The sequence below is a fragment of the Vigna angularis genome, chromosome 2 (genome assembly GCF_016808095.1).
Source record: "Vigna angularis cultivar LongXiaoDou No.4 chromosome 2, ASM1680809v1, whole genome shotgun sequence".
Lineage (NCBI taxonomy): Eukaryota > Viridiplantae > Streptophyta > Magnoliopsida > Fabales > Fabaceae > Vigna > Vigna angularis.
Window position 1 is genome coordinate 3,294,318 of NC_068971.1, and position 19,299 is coordinate 3,313,616.

A 19,299-nucleotide genomic window follows, 5' to 3' on the forward strand; every position below is an offset into this window, starting at 1 on the left:
ATTGAGATTATTTTATAATATTATGTCTTTAAATTTTTTTACAATCTTATGCTTTTTTTGCTACTTTATCTTTGATTAGTATTTGTTTATTTGAATTTTAAATCATATAAATCTATTTTCTTTCTTTTTTTATGCTTGATTTTCTATTTATTTTTTTGTAGTTTTTTTAATGGGATCACATCTTCATTAGATTTGACATTTTTTAGTATCTCTTTTTCTGTTAACATCTTTTGTTTGTCAATTGTGAATTCTATAATGGTGAAATTGAAATTTTGAAAATATTTAATGTGGGTTTTCGTTAATTTTCTCTACTTAGATATCAAATTTCTTCAATAAATATCCATAAAATCACTCTTTTATATTTTTCTTCATTTGTTGAGCTATTTGAAAAGTTCTCAATTATGAATCATATGATTTGTATAATAATTGTTTATAATCCAATCTTTTCTGGATTTGTTAGTAATAATGTAGTTTCTCCTTTAATTCATCCTATATAATTACATCTTTTTGAGGATTTTGGAATTTTTATATTTTTCTACTTCTCTCAATTGACTACGTTTTATAATTGTTTTCATTTGATCGTTAGAATTTATTATGTTGATAATTATTTTTCTTGTAATAAGAATAAGATGATTTTTTTTATATTGTTATATTTATTCCTTTTGTTGTTCTTGATTTCAAGAATACCTTTAATATTGAAGTTGCATGATCTTTTCTCATTAGTCTTTGTTACTTGTGTTTGTAAAACATGTACAACTTCTATCTAAGTAATTGTAAACAAATTTTATGTATTTTTCAATGAAATTAACACCATCACCAAAATTTTCTCAACGAGTTTGAAATTTGAAAACTATTTTTTCAACAAGTTTATTATTAGAAATAAGCCAACAATTTGTTTGATTATTTTTTAATTGTTTCATGTTCTTTTATCCTTCGCAACTCAAATTTCCTTATAAGTTTAAAACTTTTTTACCTTGAATATCTTTTTCCTTTATATTTTTCTTTCAAATAATCATAAATTTTGTTGAGCGATTTTAAAGGAATGATCTTGGTAATGATCACACCAAACATGATTTTACCTTTACCTTCTTTATCTATTTTCCCTTTTGGATTTTGATTTGAAGCAGGTGAGATTTTTAGGCAAATCATAAGTATGGTCTCCCTTCAATACTTTTCACAAAATTTGCATTTTGAAAATATGACTTTTGAAAAATCTTCTACCATTTTGAAAGTCATGTAACAATAATAACTTTGATACCATTATTGAAATTTTTTTAAGACTTTTGAAAATGAAATATATGTTGTATTGAGGAACTTGTTACTTTATTTTATGCATGTACTCTCTATATAAAATAAAATATAATATAATGTTAAATATTTAAAACATGTTAATCTTGATTTCCTACATAAATTAAATATTTGTATATTTTTATAAAGATGTTTATAAAATTGAAAATTTTTCTAAAAGCTAATTTAAATAAAAAATATTAAATAAATAATCTCAACATGCATGTATATGCTCTCTTATAAGTTGAGATGCACTAGATAAACATTATTAGCACTCAATAAATAAGTAATTAATAAGAAAAATGTCTATGTTAAATTTACTTATTGATAACTACCGTTATCAATTCTAATTATAATATCAATAACTAAATATAAGTATATTATCAGATCATGCGTTAATTTTTATGTGGTTAGGATGATATCGATATATAGCAATACATAATTAAGAGAAAACTTTTTAAAAGTAAATATCTCTTCAACATCATGCTTCTTCTTTTCTTTCAAAAATTTCGGCTTAGTCTAATTCGTAAGGCGAGTCACCTTTTGTAAGACTCTAACTAACTATTGCTTAACAATGACAAGACCTGGTTTTGAATAGTACATAACGGAAACGTAAAATACATATTCTTGACATTATAGTATCTGTATAGTATACGGAAAGTATCAGTAATTATTAATGATTTAATAACCAGTAAAATAGGATCTTATTTTCTATACACATACATAAAATAGATAACTTCAATCGAATTAAGTATAATTATCATTAATTAATAATAGAGTTAGCTTTATTTGATTTAATATTGGATGCACCAACCAATGCACGGAAGGATTTTTATCATCATGTGCTGCGTATCTTTTAACTTTCATTCTTCTTAACTGTCCTCCAGCGTCACGCCGTACTTGAAAATGCCTACTGCCAATAATTAAAACATTATTAATATCCAAATAATTGTAGCTCTATCAAGAAGTTGCCACTGTTGTTAAAGGTTCAACGTCTTCAATTATCACATTGCCTAATCGAAACATAACATATTTACTCAATCATGCATTTAATGATACAATTAATGTCGTTTTACAACAGTGGTCCGTCCTGCAATATATAAAGCTTAGGTTTAATAAGTTTTTTTTTTCTAAATATTTGTGGCATTTATTTAATGTGATATTTTTTTACTTTTTTTTCAATTTAATGTATTTGTTTTTGTTTAATTGATATTGATAATGATCAAAAGATAATTAAATATTTAAGGTGATTTTTTTTTGGACTTACCCAACATGGTCTGTTTTCCATTTTAGCACGGACCGTTGAACTCGTGTTTGGGCTTGGGCTGGTGAACAAGAGAAACTCGAGGCTATTGCTTTCTACACTCCCATCAAATTTCTCATCCACCTCATCAAGAAGTTTTTGGGAAATTTTTTTCCGTAATAGAAGGGAAAGATGCTTTCCGAACAAAAAAAATCCTGAATTATTTATTATGTTCTGGAAAATAATTTTCTGAACTGATAGGGTGTGGAAGAAATCTGATGGGGTGCAGTAAGTAAATTCCGAAACTCAAGCACATGTTCTTTCTCACAACCTTTTCTTGTTATACACCAAATCAACATATATGAAAATATGTTTTCATGTATTAAAAAACATAAATAGCAAACAAATTAAACGTACTTGTCCTCAATGGAAAGGTAGGAAGTTAGGTTATGTTTGGATTAAAAATTAGAAATTCCTTTAGCATATTCTAATACGCTAAATGAAGAAAAAAACATATTAATGGAATAAAAATACTTTCAATATTTAGTTTTTGATATATAATAAAATCTTTTTAGGTATGATATTTTTGAAAGATATTTTTCTTAAATAATTGAGAATTTAATTTAATGTTATTCAATTTTTTAAAATACAATTTTTCAATTTTTAAAATTGAATTCAATTTAGTGACTACACTAAAAAGTTTGTCAGGCAACTCACCCTTTTTATTTCCATTAATATGCTTTAGCAGTTCATTTGATTTGAAGTGAACGTGGCGTTGACTGTCACCATTGGATCTACTTATACTGTTATTTAAAATCTTAAGAACATCAATTTTCTCGAAGCGCTGCTGTTCCGTTTCATCAAACACTTCATCTGCGTTGCCATTGCATCACTTTGTCCTAAAAGCCAAGGAGCCCAATACTCAATAGATCTCAACTCCATAACAAACCTAAACCACCCGCGCCACCAAAACAACGAAGGCCAACGGAGGAGCAAGGGTGGTGTCCTTGCGCTGCCGCAGAGGACACAGAAACTGTAGGCTCCGTCAACCGTCTCCAACTGCCAGGTTAGTAGAAGAATACAATGAATTCAATTAATCGTTTCTGCAATTTCCACGAGTTTAATTTTGTGTACATGTACATTGTTGTTGTTCTGAGGACTGTTATTTCAGAAATCAAAGAACCTTATCAAAGTACTTTCAGAGGATCTGGTTTTGGATAACTGTCTGAGATTGGTATAGATTGTATGTATATTCTGTTAAAAAACACCTGTGTATATATATTTTTGTACGGTAATTTGTTCGTATGTAAAATTATTGACAAGTTTAGAAATTTTTTGAATAATTGTTGACGACATATACTCTGTTGGTAATAATCGAATTAGTGATGAATTTTCGCGTGAGGAAATGTATTATATACTATTAGGTGAAGATATTTTTATTCTTTATACCCAAATCAAATGTAATTAAAAGTTCTATCCACCGAAAACTCCTAATTATATGAATTCCTGAAAGCTCCTAACAATTAAAATTTCTACTAATGAAAATTCCTGATAAAGAAAATTCCTAATATTTAAAATCCCTAATATTAAAGGAATTCAATACTATCATCTAAAATTTCAATACTACCTAAAACCTTAAATGTATCGAGTACTTCTCCTCCTTAAATATGATTAGTGTGACATATCAAATTGACGGTATATTTAATTAAATGTTTTCCCAACCCTACAATACCTCCAACATTCCCTTCTGAGCATAGCCTATGCTATATGCATTCATATTGCAAACTCTGGTCAATGTTTGTAACAGGAGTTCAAATTGTAAGTAGCAAAAGCTTTTAAAATAATTATATTCTAAAACATAGCAAACTTGTTACATATGATACCGTTGTGTCTTGATGTTTATAACTTTCAAGTCTCGAGATATTATAATTTTTTTTATATTATAAATATCTAATAACATATTGTCATTAAGATAATAACTAATGCAAATTAGTTATTTCATTGGTAGTATAGAATTAAACTAAATTAAAATTCTTATTGTATTAAATTAAAGTTTTTATTCTATTGAAAATCGTCTCTCTAGTTTGTTTTTAATCCGTTTAGTTACCCATAACTTTTTTTACAAAACTCTATGTTATTAAATTACTTTTGTTTTAACTGGCTCATTTTTCTGTAAATACAATTCTATATATCATTTAAATCCTTTGATGTCTACATTTGCAGAGTTCATTTGGACAAAAGACAGTGGAACAGTAGAAGGTAATCAACCCTTGGAGGCTAGTATATTAAGATTGCTGTTATCTATACTGCCGTTATAGTGTTACTTGCATCATTAATTTACCTGAGTAACTAAAGATATATAGGATGAAAGCCCTCAGAAAGGAAAACGAAATAGTAGTTTGTGGCATGCCAAAGGAAGGTATAAAAAGTGCTACGAATACTGAGTCAACTGTATTAGATGAAGCAAACAGTGGCAGACAAGTTTCTCGCCGTGTGAGGAAATTTTCTGTTTCTACCAGAAATAAAAGAAAAAGGCGAAAAACTTTGCGGATTTCTTTAGTTGGACCGTCAACTGTATCTTTGAAGAAAAAGCTTATTGTTCTTGATCTAAATGGGCTTCTTGTGGACATTGTTTCTCCTCCTCCAAAGGATCGTAAAGCAGATGCAACCGTAGGAAGTAAAGCACGTGAGAAATAGCTCTGTTATTCTACTTTTTTTATACTAAGAGGGTGTGCCGTATGCATTCTTTACTAATCCAGTTATGCTTCGTTTTAGTATTCAAGAGGCCCTTTTATCTTGACTTCCTGAACTTCTGCTTTGAGAAGTTTGAAGTGGCTATATGGTCTTCAAGAACCAGGTATTCATCAACCATCTTTTTCTAAAATGTCAGTTAAAAACTTTGGTGTTCACTTTGTCTGCATAATCTTTTCAGTAGCCACTTTTAGTGATGTTTTTATCTGAGCCGTATTAAATTTTCATTTTACTATTTTGTAGGAAAAGGATCGATTATGTCATTAATTATTTGATGGGAAATATGAAACAAAGGTTACTTTTTTGTTGGGTAAGTATTTTATCCGTCATCTCTGAATTCATTTGGCTACCTCTTGTTCTTGATTTTCAAATAATTTGTCCTGTGGAGACCCTCTTTTAGTAAATTTGGTATAAATTATATGTTTAGATGTTTAAGACCCTCTTTTATCATTCATTTGGTTTTTTTTCTTTCTTGTTTACTTGTTAATATATTCATATATATTTCGATTTGGGCAAGGGAGGCGATATCTTGAAACTCTTTAAAATTTATACATCTATATCACAACCATTTTTATTTAATAATTTAATTTAGATTTTAGTAAAATAACTTAATTTAGTATTTGATTATTATTTAGAATTATTAAATAGTTGTAATAAAAAAAATTGGGGTGTCAAAATAGTATTTTTCTTTAGGGACTATACAAGTTTTCTATCGTGCAATTCTATTCCTCGGTGATCTTGCCACCCCGCTGGAAATTAAAATTAAATATTAATTTTCTCTTCTTCCCCCTCTTTAGGGTTTTTGTTTTGAACATGGCAACGATGTAGCATTAATTTGCATATGCCAATTTAGAATGTTATTTTATCATGGCACGGTATGTGAATTCGTTTGTTCTTGATTTATTTGTTTTTGATGGAGTTACCTTGAGATAATGGCCTACTCTCTGCATCTCATTAAATGTTATTGACTTTTGTAGGATCTTTCTTATTGTACTAAAACAAGTTTCAAAAGTCTCGAAAACAAGTACAAGCCATTGGTTTTTAAAGATTTGAGGAAAATTTGGGAGAAGTACGATTCCCGTCTTCCATGGAAGAATGGATACTATAATGAATCAAATACATTGTTGTTGGATGATTCTCCATACAAGGCATTACTTAATCCTGTAAATAACTAATTCTTTCTTTCGTTTTTTCAATTTTCATTCAAGAAACCACCTGCATATTCAATTTTCAATTATTTTACTAACTTTATCTTGAATGGTGAAATAAATTGTTTTAGCCATGCAACTCCGTGTTTCCGCACACATTCAGCTTTCAGAATCAGAGCGACAATTCACTAGGTATCATACAAACTACAAAATGACCTTCTAATTTATATTTGCTTGTGGCTTGGCTAGATTTTGCTAATGGGCTAAGTGGATTTGAGTGATTTTATTTGTTCTGTAGCGCTTCTCTATTCTCCTTTGAACTTAACCTTTATATTCTTCAGCTTTCGGTTAACATTGAGCTTGATCTCATACTTTAGGATCTTTATGACATACATAGATAGAACATAATCAAGTGATTCCTTATACTCCTTTAACTTAAATTAGGCTTTTAACGAGCCACAAAATTGAATACAAGTGATATAACAATGCTTTATTAAACATTATATATTATCAAAGTAATTATCTATATGTGATTGGTGAACATCACCAATGTTATAGGTACTGTAAGCAAGTTTTGTCATGAGACAAAGTACTTTTGGTTCATTATAACTTTTCAACCACAAAAAATGCATTAATGGATCATTTGTTTTCTCTTTCAAGCACTATTTTCTAGTGGTAATTAATCACCAATGAATTATGACAGCTGCTGGAGGTGATCTGCGAGAATATCTGGATGGATTGGCAAATGCTGAAAATATACAGAAGTATGTGGAGCAACACCCATTTGGTCAAAGTGCTATCGATGAAAGAAGTCAATCTTGGAACTTTTACAGCAAGGTTCTCGATAGTCTTTCTACCTGTCAACCTGAAAAGTGAAAAAAAAAATCCAAATAAATGGATCAGTAGTCTTCTCCTTTAATTTTTCTCATCACAGCAGTTGTTTTCCCATTCTTTAACGTTAGAACATCTTACAAAACATTTTTTATATCGAAGAACAGCTGTAACAGCAAGAGGGCTATAGAATTGAAAGGAATGAGTGAGACTTCAAAACTGAAGTAGTTTGTTTACCATTGATTTAATTGTTTTTCAATTCTTACACACTCGCTATATTTATATAGGAACATCTGTTCTATTCATCAGTACACATATTTGATTTACTCTTTAAAGGGCAACAACCTTGATTATTAGGTAACTGAATCAATTACTGTAGAATTTTTATGATGGAATTATTAACTTTTTTAATGAACCAAAAGAGTCAGAGCAGAAAAATCTAAAATAGTTTAGTGTTTTCAGTCTTTTAATTGGTGTACTATATCAAATGTCCTTATGCCTGTTCCTAAACTACTTGGAGACTGAGTATAGATGTAGCGTCAGGCCGAAACATATCTGGCCTTAAAGTTTGTTTGGTCCACTTCACGTGGAATGGGCCAAAAATTTATTGGAAAAGTTGAGCCCATTTAATCATAGGACGAAGGCACGGAATTTCCTATTTAATGTGGATCAGTCTGTGCGAAATGATGGTAATGGCTATTCCCTAGTCAAATGAAAGCAGTGTTAGGAAAGGAGACAAGCTTCAGTGTCATTGTGAGTATGACTAATGAGTCTTAATGCTTCTGTTTCATGATGTTTGGTTTCCCATTAATACTTTGCACGTGAAAATCTTTTCATCTCTGACAAATCTACCTAGCTACCACTACCTAGTAGCTCAAGTTTTTTTATCAAACGGAATAGAATAACTAGTGGCCAAGTTTTGCTATGTCACTCGCACCGTCGCACGTTCTAAGTCGTTTTGGTGCAATTTCGTGAACGAATGAAATTTCGATTTTCAGCTAACTTACAAACTATTGCCGAGTGCGTTCAAAATTCGCGATGAATTAATTGGATTCAAAAATTTATGACTGAATCAAATCCATCAACCCCAGTTAAGAAAAATGAAGAATTTTTAGGAGCTTTAATCTAGTAGACCACACGGTATAATGTGTCAAGTAAACTTCTAAATTTAAAGTTTATTTATTTTTAAAAAGTACTCTGAAAAAAATATAATGCATTGAAAATAAATACCAAATAATTTTTTCTTTTACATATTTTTTTCTTATCGTGAGGTTGTCTCTTATGTTTTTCCCTGAGCTTCGTAGAATAATATCTGGTACGAACAAGGTAAACTTTCTGCATTTAGCCTCACATCAATTTACAAAAGAGAGTTAAAAATCAAATGTCAGTGAAAAAGGTAAAAATAAACGAATGCCATTTTTGATTTATTTTGATAAACTATTTAAAGAGTGATTTTATCATAGTAGTATAATGAGGACAAGGTTTTGTTCCTTGGCCATGATGATGGCAGCTTGAACTTGTAACAGGAACTGATGAGTTCCTTTGAGCACGCCTTTGTACGGTTTTCCAAATCATTGTCTTTGGCGCATTCCCATCACTCTCACTTTCTTTCTTACTACCGTTTCCCATAACTTTACAATATGTCACCGAATATACATTATCGTATACTGAGATACTAACTTAAATGTCATTCATAGTCTTATAGCGTTTGTGTGTACAATTATTATAGACTTATGATTCAGTTTTCGAAGAATAACGTGGTCAATATTTAATTAGGTTTGGATTAACCTTAAAATTCATCCAACAACAAAACATATTGAAGGTTATTGTGCATACCTAAAATTAAGCACATTTAATCATTTATCTCTTTTTTTCAATTACCATCTTTTATTTTTGTACAATTAATTTATTAATTTATCGATTTCATTTAAATTTCCTATGGGAGCCACTGAATATCGAAACGACAAGAGCAGAAAACAGAATGGAATCTTCAAAAATGTTGAGTTTGGTGGTTGGGACATGTGAAGAAGAAAGGTTTTGATTGTGATGAACTGTGTAGATTGGCAACACTCTTATTACTAAGCATATATTGTGTCAAACATTTGTTTATATGCAATCAAATATAAATAATAGTTACTCCACGTGACCACCTATTATTGAGATCAACTTTAAGTTGTTCATCTTTTCATAAGAGAAAGAAGAATTTGTCAGAAAAATGCAAAGTCCACAATCTTCCACGTGTGATTATTTTGCTATTTCTTTTGGCACCTGTCAATGCGAAGCACATTCATATCTTGTTCATCTTCTACGTCTTGAAAATGTTGAAAAGAAAGGTGTAAGTATGAGTTTCAATTCAATTTGGAATGAGTATGTGCTCCACATGGTAGATTTGAAAGGCTGTCTTCTCATGTGAAGTGATGTAGGAATAGGATAAGGTGGAATCAAGGATTCTTTGCTCTGTCCCTTTTTTAATATCTAAACAACCTTTTTTCTCACTTTTTTATTTCTTAACAACATTCTACCTTTGCCTCCCTTTTCAATATCTTTTATTCTTCCAACTCATCCACTACTACTTCTTCTTTTCCACTCATGAAAAACATAAAATCAAGTATATTTAAAGTTTACTTAATTAGTGTCTTTAAAAAAAAATTAAAACTCAACTTACTCAAATGAATTCAATTCATTGATAAAAAATACAATAGGGTAGGATTCCTCTCCTTCTCATCAAGAGATAATGCTATTATTTCATAAATTTAAACAAGTTTACTATTAACAAGTTCTTTAAATCTTCATACTAGAAGGAGTCGAAATAAAATCTACAAATTAAAATCAAGTAATGAGTCATTATATATATATAAAAAATTATGATATCACTTTTAAATCAAATTTTAAAAAAAAAAATTAAAATAATATATATTATGATATCACTTTTATATATTATCCACTTAATTAGTTTCCAATTCCATTCAATATGATACTTCTAATTTCATATTTAAATAATTATGCATATATAATGTAACTCCTAAACGTTTAAGTTGGAGTTTTAAAAAGTGTATATTCTAATAAATTTTTATATATCTTTGGTTAATTTATAAAATTAGTTTATAAAATGGATTCTAACTTAGTCTTATTTTAGATATGGAATTTTTAACTTTTTTCTTTCATATTAGGGCATATACATGTTTAATAAACAACAAATTTATTAAAATAAATTTAAAATTATAATTTTAATATCATATTAAAAAATAAATTTTAAGTATAATTTATTAAGAATAACTCAATTGTATAAACTTGATCTTATATTTATAAATTTTTTATTTAAAGATAATTAATAAACAAATAAGTGAGAATCAATGGAAAGTAATAATTTTGGTGAATTAAAAAGATATTAATGGGAGGAGACATGGATGATGTGGGAGAGAAAAGTTATGTTTGGAATTAAGATGATGTAGATTGCTTAGTGGGCAATAAAAAGAGAGGTAGCTCGTGATGCTCCACTTTTTGCATGTGCTTGTGCATCCCTTTTCAAAGTAACTCTCCTACTTCTCTTCACCTCCGTTTCTTTAGGTATATGCACCAATAATCCAATCTTTTTTTTTTTCATTTAAAACATATTTTCTTTTTCTCAAAACATGTTACTTTTATTTTATTTTAGTGCTCATAAATAATATTAGTTTTTCTTTTACTCGTTATGAATGTCACTTTTTAGTGCTTATAATAATTATTTTTTATTTAGTTCTACAGACGTCTCACCTTAATTATGTTAGTGTGATATATTTTCTTGTTGACTTTATCATTTATTAGCACGTGATCACGATAGCATTATTGTCCTTATATTAAAGGAAATAACGATAGATTCTAACATAAAAGAAAATTAACAGAAATTAAAAAAAAATTATCGTATGAATAGGTAAGCCTTTATTATATTTTTTATTTATATATTGAGAAGATAAGAAGTGAAATTTCTAACTGAATATTTTGTAACTCAATTATAACGTCCATTATCATCTTTTTCTTTTATCTCCATTATTATTTTTATAATATTTTAAAGAATATTGAAATCTAATCAAATGTAATATTAAGTATACCTCAAAATATGTTTCAAGTTACAAATATTATGATCCGAAGAAACAAATTTTCTTAAACTATATTTTCTGTAAAAGATTGACCTAATTGTCTCTACCCCATGCATGAAAGAACTGAAATATTGATGTCAGGTGTTTCATTTCATGAGTTGCAAGATTCCATTGTTTTAATGATGATTTTAATAATAATAAAAATTTAAATTTTAAGTAATATATAATTATAATTTTAGTTTTTTAGTATTTTATTTTATTTTATTTTTTTTCTTATATTCTATCTAAATATTTGAAAATGTTTACCAGTTTTTCATATATTAAGTTGTCTTTTAGTTAAATATTTATTATTATCCTTTACTGGTTAGTAGTGATATACTAATTTAGGTTATAAAAGTGACATGCTTTTGTAAATTCAATATCTTCAGAGTAAGTTATTACTTCAATAAGTTTGCTTAATTTTAGTTTCCTTCCTTCAAGTTGAACTAAAGGTAAAAGAAAGTTAATATATTTATTTTATTTCAGGTGGGTTGGAATTTTGGTAAAAGTTAAGAATATATAAAAACTAAACTAGTGAGATCATAGAATTGTTACTAAGGTTTCGAAGCAGAAATTGATTGAATTAGGATCTTGGTAAAACTTTCAATGAATTAATCTATTGGTCCGATTTTGAACTTGAAATACAAGTAATCAATCTAAAATATTAATTTTTGTTTTTAATCTACGTAAAAAAAAACCTTAAACATCCCGCATACACACACATTTAATTTTAATATGAAAAGGCTAAGAAAATTGCCATTTAAATTTTATTCTTATTGTAATTTATATTTTGTTGTCATTACTCTTTCCAATTCCATTTATTAAAATTACTAAGTGATATATATATATATATATGTTCACTGTAAGAAAGAACTTACAATATAATTACACTTGAATTTGGATCCCTAAATAAATTAGTTATCATATACATAGTTATTATATACAGATTTCACTAACTAATATAAAAAGTTGAGTTATATATAGATTTTTTCAATAATGTCAAAAAAAAATTTAGGAAGAATATTATCCGTATATAATGATATAAGATATCTAAGGGAAACAAAATTTACTTAAATTTTACATACGGATTTTAAAATAATCTCTAAGAAGATAGAAGAAAGTCTCACAACTCTCGCAGTCTTATGTGTATATAAACTCATGTTTATATCTTGTTTTATTGGGCTATGCCCTCATGAATTTGCATTTGATATCACTCCAAAAGGTCTCTCACTAAGGGAAGTATCTTATGTGTATATAAACTCATGTTTATATCTTGTTTTATTTGATATGACACTTTGTTTGTACCCAATATTAGGTTTGAAACTAATTCTCTACTGTCATAAAGACAGTAGTAACCTTTTTCTGTTATTCTAGGTTTTACTGTTAGTAGTTTAGTGGTTAGTTTGACAGAGCTCTATAAATAGAGCTCTCCTCTTTGTTAGTGGTTTATGGTTTTCAATACAGAAAAGGAAGACTATCATTTAGTAAGAACTCTTGTAACAATCACAGAATAATAAAAGAAGGTATTTTTCTTACCTCTTGCGGTGTGCTCGTTTCTTTTTCCTTCTGCACCGTGGCCCATAGCCGCCTGTGCGACGCTCAGCTTCGCGGACGCCATCGCTGCTCCTGCTCCTACCGGAACCTTCAAGAAGCTCTGCCCTCTCTCTTTTCACTCTCATATCGCGCACATAACACTGATTGCGTGGCATCAGTGGTGTATTCTGAACCCCGTTAGTGGCAAACTAACATGGGCTGGGCCACACACCAAATGCAACAGTGTTGGGCCAATTGTAAAATGGTATCAGAGCAGGTCTAGTACCTGCTCTGCTTCCGTTGCCTCTGGTTCAAATCTTGGTATCTTCTTGGGCTGTTTCTTGGAATCTCCCTCTCATGGATCAATCAACTGACCCACCCAGTTCTTGCTACCCACACCCAGCTGAAGCTAACAACCCATCCAGCCCCTACTATCTGCACCATGGTGAGAACCCAGGTCTCACTCTTATTGCCCAGACACTGAACGAAAACAATTATTCCTCATGAAGAGAGCTTTGCTCTCCAAGAATAAAACAAAATTTATTGATGGGTCCATAAAGAAACCCCAGACAGATGAGCCACTGTATGATGCATGGGAAAGGTGCAATGTAATGATATTGTCCTGGATTACAAAGACACTCTCTCCACAGATTGCCGAGAGTGTCATATAGGTTGAAGAGGCCAAGGAATTATGGGATGAGCTGAAAGAAAGATTCTCCAAAGGAGACTATTTCAAGATTTCTGATTTATTACAGGATATACATTCTATCAAACAGGGAGAAAGGGGAGTGAGTCAGTTCTTTACTGATTTGAAAATCGTATGGGAGGAGTTAGAATTTTTAAGACCCATCCCTGCTTGCACATGCAAAATCCCATGTAGTTGTGACCTTTCAAGAATCTCCATGAAATACAGGGAAATGGAACATGTAATATGCTTCTTGAAGGGATTAAATGACTCTTACAGCACTGTTAAGACACAAATTCTACTAATGGATCCTCTACCCAATATCAATCGGGTTTTCTCTCTCATTATGCAGCAAGAGAGACAGGAAAAGAATATATCTCCCGATGTCAAGATTCTGGCAAGCACCACTGATCAGAACAGCCAGTGGAAGGGCCAAGGAAGAGGTAATGGATTTCGTGGACAAGGTAGAGGAAGAGGTAGGAATCCTAATCATGGGAAACAATGCTCCTTTTGCAACAAGACGAATCACACCATAGATGAGTGCTACTCTAAACATGGATATCCTCCTTGGTACAAGAAGGGGGACAGCAACCAAAGCAATCAAAACAAGACAGCTCACTGGGGTTCTGCAAATGCTTGCCAGGCCAGTACTCCCACTGAACCTGGAGATGCTCAGAGCACAAATCAAACAAGCAGTAAGGACATTTTCCAGTCCTTCACAGCTGAGCAAATGCATAAGCTCCTCAGAATGATGGACAAAATGGATGAGCCCCCTCACAAGGTTAATCAGGACCAGAGAAGTGACACCCAACACAAACAAGGTATTCTTTCTTGGATTATTGACACTGGTGCCACAGATCATGTGACACATGATAAAACAAATTTTGTGACCTTCTATAAAATTAAACCTATTTCTGTGAAACTGCCAAACAATTCTATCCTAACTGCTGAACATGCTGGAACAGTGCAATTTTCCAAAGATTTCATTATTTTTAATGTTCTCTATATCCCTGAATTTTGCTTTAATTTGATATCTGTTCAAAGCCTCATTAAGGACCTAGACTGCAGTCTAACTTTTTCCTCTAAGGTCTGCCAGATAAAGCAGAATCATACATTGAAGATGATTGGATGTGCTAATTCTTGGAAGGGACTCTATTACCTGCAAGTTTCTCCTAAATCTGATCAAAGATACACTGCTAAAGCTGTTTTTTCTTTTAAAAATCTTGATGTAAACCTATGGCACCGTAGATTAGGCCATCCAGGTGACAAGGTGATGAAATACATATCTGAGAATTTTCCCTATGTTAAAACTGATATCAATACTGTTTGTGACACTTGCCATTATGCTAAGCAACGAAAGTTATCTTTCTCTAAGAGTATTTCTGCCACCACTGACTGTTTTGACATTGTGCATTGTGATATTTGGGGCCCTCTCAATACTGTTTCTGTGCATGGTCATAAATATTTCCTCACTATAGTAGATGATTACAGTAGACACACATGGATTTTTCTAATGAACAATAAGGGTCAAACTAGAGAATTATTGAAAAATTTTGTTACTAAGATTAAGAATCAGTTTAACAAATCAATCAAAACCGTTAGATCTGATAATGGTCCTGAATTTAATTGTGTGGACTTCTACAACATGCATGGGATCAACCATCAAAAGAGTTGTGTTGAGACCCTAGAACAAAACTCTGTTGTTGAAAGAAAGCACCAACATATCCTAAATGTGACCCGTAGCCTACTCTTTCAATCCAATCTGCCTAACGCTTACTGGTCCTATGCAGTTGGGCATGCTGTTTATCTAATAAACAGGCTGCCCACTGTCACTCTTAATCACAGAACACCTCATGAACTTCTCTATAAGCTGCCTCCCACCTACTTAGACCTCAAAACCTTTGGCAGCTTATGTTTTGCCTCAACTCTTGAGAATAACAGGGGTAAACTCGATCCTAGAGCCAGAAAAGGTATCTTTTTAGGATACAAATATGGTGTAAAAGGGTACATCGTGCTCGACATTAATACCAAAGAACTCCTCATAAGCAGAAATGTTATTTTCCATGAGGACATTTTTCCCTACAAGGAGGTGCCAGGCAATAGAGAAGAATGTAACACTGAAAGAGACAAGGCTGATGCTTTAAATGATCTCCTAAAGGACCAATATCACATTGGTAATGGCAGACATGACGAGTTGAATGTTGCTGATCCAACAGCAGCAGAACACTCAGGAGAACAGCTCCCTGATGATGAAGAAAATGACAGTAATGATACTGAAACCAGCCATGAGAATCAGCAGCAGAGAAGGTCTAATAGACCCAGAAGAACTCCTACACACTTGAAAGATTATATTCACCAGGTGAATCAATCCCCATCTATTCAAAACTGTTTTAAAACACCATATCCTATCTCTGATGCATTGTGCTGTGATAATCTTTCAGATAAACATCTGAGATACACTATGACTGTCACTGGAAACAAGGAACCCACATCATACAATGATGCGAAAAAGATGGATGAATGGGTAGAGGCCATGCAAAGGGAAATTAAAGCTCTACAAGACAATGATACATGGGTTCTAACTCAACTGCCCCCAGGGAAAAATACAATAGGCTGCAAGTGGGTGTACAAAACGAAGTACAAAGTAGATGGTAGTATTGAAAGATACAAAGCCCGCTTAGTGGCTAAAGGTTATACGCAACAAGAGGGCATAGATTATCTGGACACATTTTCCCCTGTGGCCAAACTCACCACGGTCAGATTACTCATTGCTCTAGCAGCTTCCAACAGTTGGTTTCTGCATCAACTGGATGTGGACAATGCCTTTCTGCACGGAGACCTTAATGAGGAGGTCTACATGGAACCACCCCTAGGACTAAACACATGCAATGAAGGACATGTTTGTAGGTTAACCAAGTCATTATATGGCTTAAAGCAAGCCAGCAGGCAGTGGTTTGAAAAACTTTCCTCCTTCCTGATAACTGCCAAGTTTGTTCAATCTAAATCTGATCACTCTTTATTTACTAAGAAAACACCTACTAGCTTTACTGCCCTTCTTGTGTATGTAATATTGTGTTAACAGGGAATTCCATGATGGAGATCAACCACATAAAGGAACTTCTCCATAACAGGTTCCGAATCAAGAACCTAGGAGAACTCAAATACTTCCTAGGATTGGAAGTAGCTAGATCTAAAGGAGGGATCCACTTATGCCAAAGGAAATACGCTCTAGATATACTGGAAGACACAGGAATGTTGGGCTATAAGCCTTCATCTACTCCATTTCTTAGTGACACAAGTTCCTTATACAGATTGGACAGCTTTCTAGATGATCCGGGCCCTTACAGAAGGCTAATAGGGAAGTTATTATACCTCACAAACACTAGACCTGACCTGTGCTTTTCAGTTAATTTACTCAGTCAATTTGTTCAATCACCTACTGATTACCACTTTCGGGCCATCCAACACATTCTCAGGTACATCAAATCTAAGCCATCTGAGGGGTTGTTTTTCCCTGCTGACTCTCCTATACAACTAAAAGCATTCAGTGATTCAGACTGGGCCACATGTCCCAAAACCAGAAGATCCACAACAGGATTCTGCATCTTTCTAGGATCTTCTCTCATTTCATGGAAATCTAAGAAGCAGAGAACTGTCTCCAGATCATCTACTGAAGCTGAATATAGAGCTCTTGCAGCCACTATGTGAGATACAGTGGCTCAGCTATCTACTACATGACCTTCAAGTAGAAGAGTCAGGAATCCCGGCCCTATATTGTGACAACAAGTCAGCCAGACACATAGCTCACAATCAGAGTTTTCATGAACGAACCAAGCATATTGAGCTTGACTGTCATGTGGTTCGTGAAAAGATACAGGAACAACTCCTAAACCTTCTTCCCATGCGCTCCGACGAACAGTTAGCTGATATCTTCACAAAGTTTCCTCATCGCGTCAGATTCAGATCGATTGTTCCCAAGCTTAGACTGACGACCATCCATCGTCCAGCTTGAGGGGAGGCTATTAGGTTTGAAACTAATTCTCTACTGTCATAAAGACAGTAACCTTTTTCTGTTATTCTAGGTTTTACTGTTAGTAGTTTAGTGGTTAGTTTGACAGAGCTCTCCTCTTTGTTAGTGGTTTATGGTTTTCAATACAGAAAAGGAAGACTATCATTTAGTAAGAACTCTTGTAACAATCACAGAATAATAAAAGAAGGTATTTTTCTTACCTCTTGCAGTGTGCTCGTTTCTTTTTCCTTCTGCACCGTGGCCCATAGCCGCCTGTGCGACGCTCAGCTTCGCGGACGCCATCGCTGCTCCTGCTCCTACCGGAACCTTCAAGAAGCTCTGCCCTCTCTCTTTTCACTCTCATATCGCGCACATAACACTGATTGCGTGGCATCAGTGGTGTATTCTGAACCCCGTTAGTGGCAAACTAACATGGGCTGGGCCACACACCAAATGCAACAGTGTTGGGCCAATTGTAAAACCCAACACCATTCGTCCTAGTCGTTTATCCGTTTACAATTAAAGGTTACTTGCAGAAGGTATTTCAATATCAAATTCAGTAAAGATTCAATCATTCAAAAAGTTCATGTGTAATGTAATGTCTCTTTACCTTAAACTTGTTATAGACTTCAAAATGAGCTTTGGATTAGTGGTGATTTAATTGTGGTCTAATTAATAATAGTTATTTTGTCATAAATTAAAGAGCGTTAGATGTAATCGAATTATAAGATAACTGTTCGATCTGTGAATCACAACAGTTAAGACTCAATAATAATGCGTGGTTGTACTTATGACATGTCTAACCGTATCGATCATACAATATGCTATTATTTTTCTTTTCTAAAAAAATATAACAGCAATTCTACTCATTAAATCATTAAATGATGTTACATAATCGAATTTTTCTATTTGGTCTCCTTTAACTTGTTGGTATCTAAATATCATGATTGTAAATTAATTCTATTAGCATTTTCAGTGAATGACTCTCATTTATTGCTTTCACAGATACAGTGTGCAGATCTCTCTGGTTTAAGCTAGAAGCTACTCGTTGATTATGTACCTGCAAAATCATGATAACTAAGCAAATTACTTTTCCTGAACCACTCAAAAAGGAAAACTACATTTCCCTCTCATTTAATTTACCATGCTAAAAAAAAGCTAGATACTATAAAATGAATGTGGTAGCATTTATAATATACAGGACAATACCATTCATGGACTTGTAACATATGATTCTTTTACGAGCACTCAGGTGCACAGAACTTAGCATATATGTAGTAGTTGCCCTCTTGGTCAAAAACCTATAACATATAGCTCACTGGTTAATTTGGTGAATATGCAACTAGTAATGATCTAAAATGATCAATATGCAGCCTCATTATGACCATTTTGTTAGCCAAAATTTACCATTACATACGTAAGACGAATATTCAGGTAGCCCTTTTAGCTCAGCGACAAAATTTAAAGACCTCAGATAAACTTTACCTCTAATAGAAAAAGCACCATTGTGATGCTTGAGCAATTGTCTCTCTAGCTTTAATGTGATGATAATGTCTATACTATGCAGAATTTGGGAAAGCTATAAGCTTTTCAAATACAATATGCCTTGTATAAGCATATGGGGAGCTCACAGATTGATGTGTATTTTGATTCACCGTACATAATCTAAGTGAGGTTTAAATATCAATTAATATATA

At 32.1% G+C, this 19,299-nt stretch overlaps 2 protein-coding genes across 6 annotated transcripts; both read left to right on the forward strand.

Moving 5' to 3' along the window:
- Nucleotides 1-3,299: 3,299 nt before the first annotated feature.
- On the forward strand, nucleotides 3,300-7,542 carry LOC108327996 (uncharacterized FCP1 homology domain-containing protein C1271.03c). Of its 5 annotated transcripts, none has more exons than XM_052873865.1 (9): nucleotides 3,303-3,596; nucleotides 3,702-3,773; nucleotides 4,754-4,789; nucleotides 4,886-5,216; nucleotides 5,306-5,387; nucleotides 5,525-5,591; nucleotides 6,259-6,444; nucleotides 6,561-6,621; nucleotides 7,133-7,542. In XM_052873865.1, exons 4-9 carry the CDS (start codon nucleotides 4,895-4,897, stop codon nucleotides 7,303-7,305), a joined length of 891 nt encoding a protein of 296 aa, XP_052729825.1. In that variant the 5' UTR covers nucleotides 3,303-3,596; nucleotides 3,702-3,773; nucleotides 4,754-4,789; nucleotides 4,886-4,894; the 3' UTR covers nucleotides 7,306-7,542. The 5 variants fall into 5 exon arrangements, with proteins under 5 accessions (XP_017417252.1, XP_052729825.1, XP_017417251.1 ...); XM_052873864.1 differs by having other exon boundaries at nucleotides 3,304-3,596; nucleotides 4,894-5,216; XM_017561762.2 differs by lacking the exon at nucleotides 3,702-3,773.
- Nucleotides 7,543-16,686: 9,144 nt separating this feature from the next.
- Nucleotides 16,687-17,301, forward strand: LOC128195168 (uncharacterized mitochondrial protein AtMg00810-like). Its single transcript, XM_052872147.1, has one exon. It carries the CDS (start codon nucleotides 16,687-16,689, stop codon nucleotides 17,299-17,301), a length of 615 nt encoding a protein of 204 aa, XP_052728107.1.
- Nucleotides 17,302-19,299: the final 1,998 nt, after the last annotated feature.

Coding starts and splice junctions, on each gene's coding strand:
- LOC108327996 (XM_052873865.1), top strand. CDS start 4,895: ATGAAAGCCCTCAGAAAGGAAAACGAAATAGTAGTTTGTGGCATGCCA. Junction 5,388..5,524: donor ATATGGTCTTCAAGAACCAG/GTATTCATCAAC, acceptor ACTATTTTGTAG/GAAAAGGATCGATTATGTCA. Junction 5,592..6,258: donor AAAGGTTACTTTTTTGTTGG/GTAAGTATTTTA, acceptor TGACTTTTGTAG/GATCTTTCTTATTGTACTAA.
- LOC128195168 (XM_052872147.1), top strand. CDS start 16,687: ATGGAGATCAACCACATAAAGGAACTTCTCCATAACAGGTTCCGAATC.